The sequence below is a fragment of the Priapulus caudatus genome, unplaced genomic scaffold (genome assembly GCF_000485595.1).
Source record: "Priapulus caudatus unplaced genomic scaffold, Priapulus_caudatus-5.0.1 Scaffold345, whole genome shotgun sequence".
NCBI lineage: Eukaryota > Metazoa > Priapulida > Priapulimorpha > Priapulimorphida > Priapulidae > Priapulus > Priapulus caudatus.
The window spans coordinates 417119-421560 of record NW_014577406.1 but is presented as its reverse complement, the minus strand read 5'-3'; the positions used below and the strand labels follow the sequence as shown (position 1 = coordinate 421560).

The following is a 4442-nucleotide window of genomic DNA, read 5'->3' as shown; positions in this document are numbered from 1 at the left end:
CAGTGGTACGGACGCTACTTGATCGTAGGGACAAAATCATAACGGAGAGTGAGGACCGGGAAGCTGAAGCACGCCACATCAAGGATTAACGCACTAGGAAAATGCGGCTACCCCAATTGGACACTCGAAAAAGTGTCCAAGGAGATGAACACATCACGGGAAAAAAACAACATCCCAAAAGAAAACCTCCACGGAGAAACCGAAGGCGATGATCGTCCTACCCTATGTCAGAGGCGTCACGGACGTAGTTCAGCGTCACCTACAAAATGCAGGTGTGGCTTCAACAGTGAGACCGTTTGACTCTAAAACAGCTTTTGGTACACCCTAAGGACAGAACAGATATGCACAACATTACGGACCGTGTCTACAAGATACCATGTGCAATGTGTGAAAAAAGTTACATTGGAGAAACCGGCCGAAAATTTAAAACCCATCTAAAAGAACAAAAAAGGACGGAGACACCGTAGCACCCAAATCGTTCACAAGGGCCCAACGAAAACGGTCGGCTACCAAAATCACCAAATCCGCGATCACTGACCATGTAGCGAAGGACAATCACACCATCGATTGGGAGAATTCGAAGATCATCGATCGCGAGCCAATCAAAATCAGGCGTTGGATTAAGGAAGCCATCTGGATCCGCAAGACCCCAAACATCAACCGGGACGAGGGGGGATACAATTAAGCTTAGTCACGTGTGGACTAAGCTATTGACCACCACACCATCTGGTGGTCAAAACTGATTAACTTCAGTTTGCTTTAAGAAAGCCTCCTGCCAGGAGGCGAAACGTCAGCGGTACGTTTCAAACTTGCACGGTTGAGTAAAATTTAACTTTGTTATTTATATGAATAGATCAAACATGAACATCACTACCGAGCAAAACAATGATAGATCAAATTAATTAGAAATCACATGATTACAACAGTTATAAATTAAATAAATTAATAAGCGTGATATCAATAACACATCAGTTTATGATATCAATTATAATTACTCATTCATTCACTAACTATAAAGCCATTATTATATAATTATCAGTTGTAATTATAAATTAATATTTAACTAGAAAGGGCAGTTGTCGCCAACTACATGTATCCCCCGTGATCTAGTATGAATGAAATATCTCTGTAAGGACGTAGAAGGTAGGTAAAGTTAAATAAGTCACAAAGACAAAGGTTTGTTTCATAACTCATCTGCCTGAGATGTGCAAGTATGTTAAAATTGGTCGCCTTAGGGGTTTTGGTACGCGACACACCTTCTCCCCAAGATGTGTAAGTATACAAAGTTTGCTCGCGCTAGGTCAATTAGGGGCCGAGTTATAAAGCGGAAGGGAAATATGATGAAGGTTAAGGTCAAGGTCAAGGTCAAATAAATGTTGCAGTGACCTGGTTTCGGTACGCGACACCTTCTCCCCAAGATGTGTAAGTATACCAAGTTTGGTCGCGCTATGTCAATTAGGGGCCGAGTTATAGAGCGGAAAAGAAATATGATCAAGATCAAGGGCAAGGTCAAATAAAAGCCGCAGTGACGTGATTTTGGTACGCGACACACATTCTCCCCAAGATGTGTAAGTATACAAAGTTTGGTAGCGCTTGGTCAATTAGGGGTCGAGTTATAGAGCGGAAAGGAAAGTGTCTGCGGCGGACCGAGCGGCGGCGGCTGGACAAACATGAAACCATAGTATCCCCGCCGACTTCGTCGCGGGGGATACAATAATACTAATAGAATACAAGCAATACTAATTAATATTAATAATATGAGATACAAATCGTTATAGTTATCATGAATCAGTGAAACTTCATTTCGACTCGCTCATACGTCTGTCACAAAGGAGAAGCATGATATGATACTTTACCTGCATGACAATGTCCTGAAGACTGTGCTTTAGTGCCTGGTCGAACCCGCACTTCGGCTGGTAGCCACCCGCTGCATACACGGCGCGACTCATGAAGTTCCACGTGAGAACGGATTCGCGCGACCGTGGCCGGAACTTATTCAGCCCCGAGTGCAGCCCGAGCGCATCATCGACGTAGGTGGCGCCACCGGTGCGGTCGCCTAGCAACACGTCCATGTCGCGCACATCACGCTGCAGCAACAGTGTCTTGTGTCGCAGGTCGCGCGTCTTCAGCGCGTGGAAAAACGCGTGAGCGCGGTACAAGTGCGCCGTGACCTTGAACGGGTGCAAGGTCGTCGCCTGGATGACCTCTGGCGTGTAGAGGTCGCCCGTGAACGACTCGCGCTCGTCCTCCTTGCGCTCGGTCGAGTTGTGAAACAGGATCGTCTGCATCTGAAGCCAACACACCAACGTCATGAGCGAGAATACTATAGTCAAGAGAGCCTATAGTCAACAGCAGCAGTAACACAACAACAACAAAAACAAAAGCAACAACAACAACAATAATATTAATAACACAATACAGCATTCTGTTGGTCTATAAACTTTTGACATCACTGCAAAACAATTCACATTGCCCCAGTGTATGCGTGTCTGAAGGTGAATTTTAACGTGTACTAATTCTTGTGACCGGTTTATGGAAGAACTTGGCTTTTACTGAACCTACTATACAGTACTACATTTACTGAACCTACTACATTTACTGAACCTACTACATTTACTGAACCTACTACATTTACTGAATACCTAACTAGTAAGCCTACTACACTCTACTTGAACCTACTCGCCTATCTGGAACAATAAATAAATATCATACTAGAACCCTACTACATTTACAACTACTACACCTACTAACCCTACTCCATTTACTGAACCTTACTACATTTTACTAAACCTAAAATACATTTATTGAACCTACTACACCTACTAAACCTTAATACATTTACTGACCTCTACTACATTTACTAAACCTACATAATATTATTGAAACCTACATAACACCATTACAGAAACCTAATACATCTTACAATAGACAACACCTAACAATACATTACTGAAAAACCTACATTACACCTAACATAACAACAATATACATTTACTGAACCTACTACCTATTACTAAACCTACAATACAATTACCTGAACTACTACAAACCTACATAACCCATTACTACCCTACTGAAACCTAAACTACATTTAACTGAACCTAACTACAACCTACTAACAACCTACTAAATATTTACTGAACCTACTACATTTACTGAACCTACCACATTTATTGAACCTACTACATTTACTAAACCTACTACATTTACTGAACCTACTACACCTACTAACCCTACTACACCTACTGAACCTACTGCATTTACTGAACCTACTACACCTACTAACCCTACTACACCTACTGAACCTACTACATTTACTGAACCTACTATACCACACCTACTGAACCTACTACATTTTAATCACCGGATGGCGGTGAAGCTTTCTTCACACATTGCCCCCAAGACCATCACAATAGCTTCTAACCTAGCGCATTTTTACCTGATCACCTTCCAAATCATCCTGAAACATTCTTTTTAATTTACTTCAGTAACCAGATGTGCAATTGATTATTCCTGCATCCTATAACCCCCAGTTCCCAATTAAGCTAGTTTCGCCTTCACATTTCTGCACATTTCCATATCTTCTCCCAATATACATATATACAGAACGGCCCATAAAATGCCAGACTCTAGCTCAGGGGTTCTTAACATGTGGTCCATGGACCCCTCTGGGGTCCGTGGATGGGCTTCAAGGGGTCCGTGAACCAGGCGCATAAAAATTGTGTGTTTATGTGCTTATGTGCATTTTTCCGGAGGTGGGTCCGTAGCTTTCACCAGATTCTCAAAGGGGTCCATTACTCAAAAGAGGTTAAGAACCACTGCTCTAGCGAAACGCGCCCTACTGAAGCCAAACGGTTGCAAGATGATCTGTGTGCCGACCACACAGCCACCGGGAAACCGGACATCCGTATACTGCCTTGCCCTCTCGACTACACAATGCACGATGTGTTTCGCATCTACGCTGTGTAAACACGTAAAACACACGCTCCATTGGCTATACTCCCGCGTCGCACGTGTACCTCGTTAGGGCGTACACGACGCCGGAGCTGGCGATAAAAAAACGTGATGCTGACAAAAAGACTTCGATCAAAAGAACACGCGTAATGTAAGAGGCTGGCGCGGGAAAAAAACCTCGCGAGTAAACGCACCAATCATAACACGCAGACAATAGGCGCGTTCACACACAAGAAAAACCGGGATGCTAATCGCGATGAAATACCGGGATAAATGTGTCGTTGTTCACACAGGCGAATAATCGCGCTAATCGCCGAGCGGGATAATTCTATTAATAGAACTGCGCATGCTCACTGCCGGAATGATGCTCACTCGCTTGGAATGATGGGATAGAAAATACCGGGATTATTTGCGCGAGCGTTCACACACGCAAATAAAAAAAACTTTTTTTCAAAACACACACCAAAAACACAAGAGTTGTGTCGACA

At 43.3% G+C, this 4442-nt stretch overlaps 1 protein-coding gene across 1 annotated transcript in view; it reads right to left on the bottom strand.

Annotated features, from left to right (window-relative positions):
* LOC106809327 (chondroitin sulfate synthase 1-like) overlaps positions 1–3469 on the bottom strand; it is an 8197-nt gene extending 4728 nt beyond the window's left edge. Inside the window, exons 1-2 of the mRNA XM_014812370.1 lie at positions 3440–3469; positions 1857–2288 (exon numbers count right to left, since the gene is read on the bottom strand). Coding sequence (XP_014667856.1) covers positions 1857–2288; positions 3440–3469 — 462 coding nt within the window. The remainder of the gene's footprint in view (positions 1–1856; positions 2289–3439) is intronic.
* Between the last annotated feature and the right edge of the window lie 973 nt (positions 3470–4442).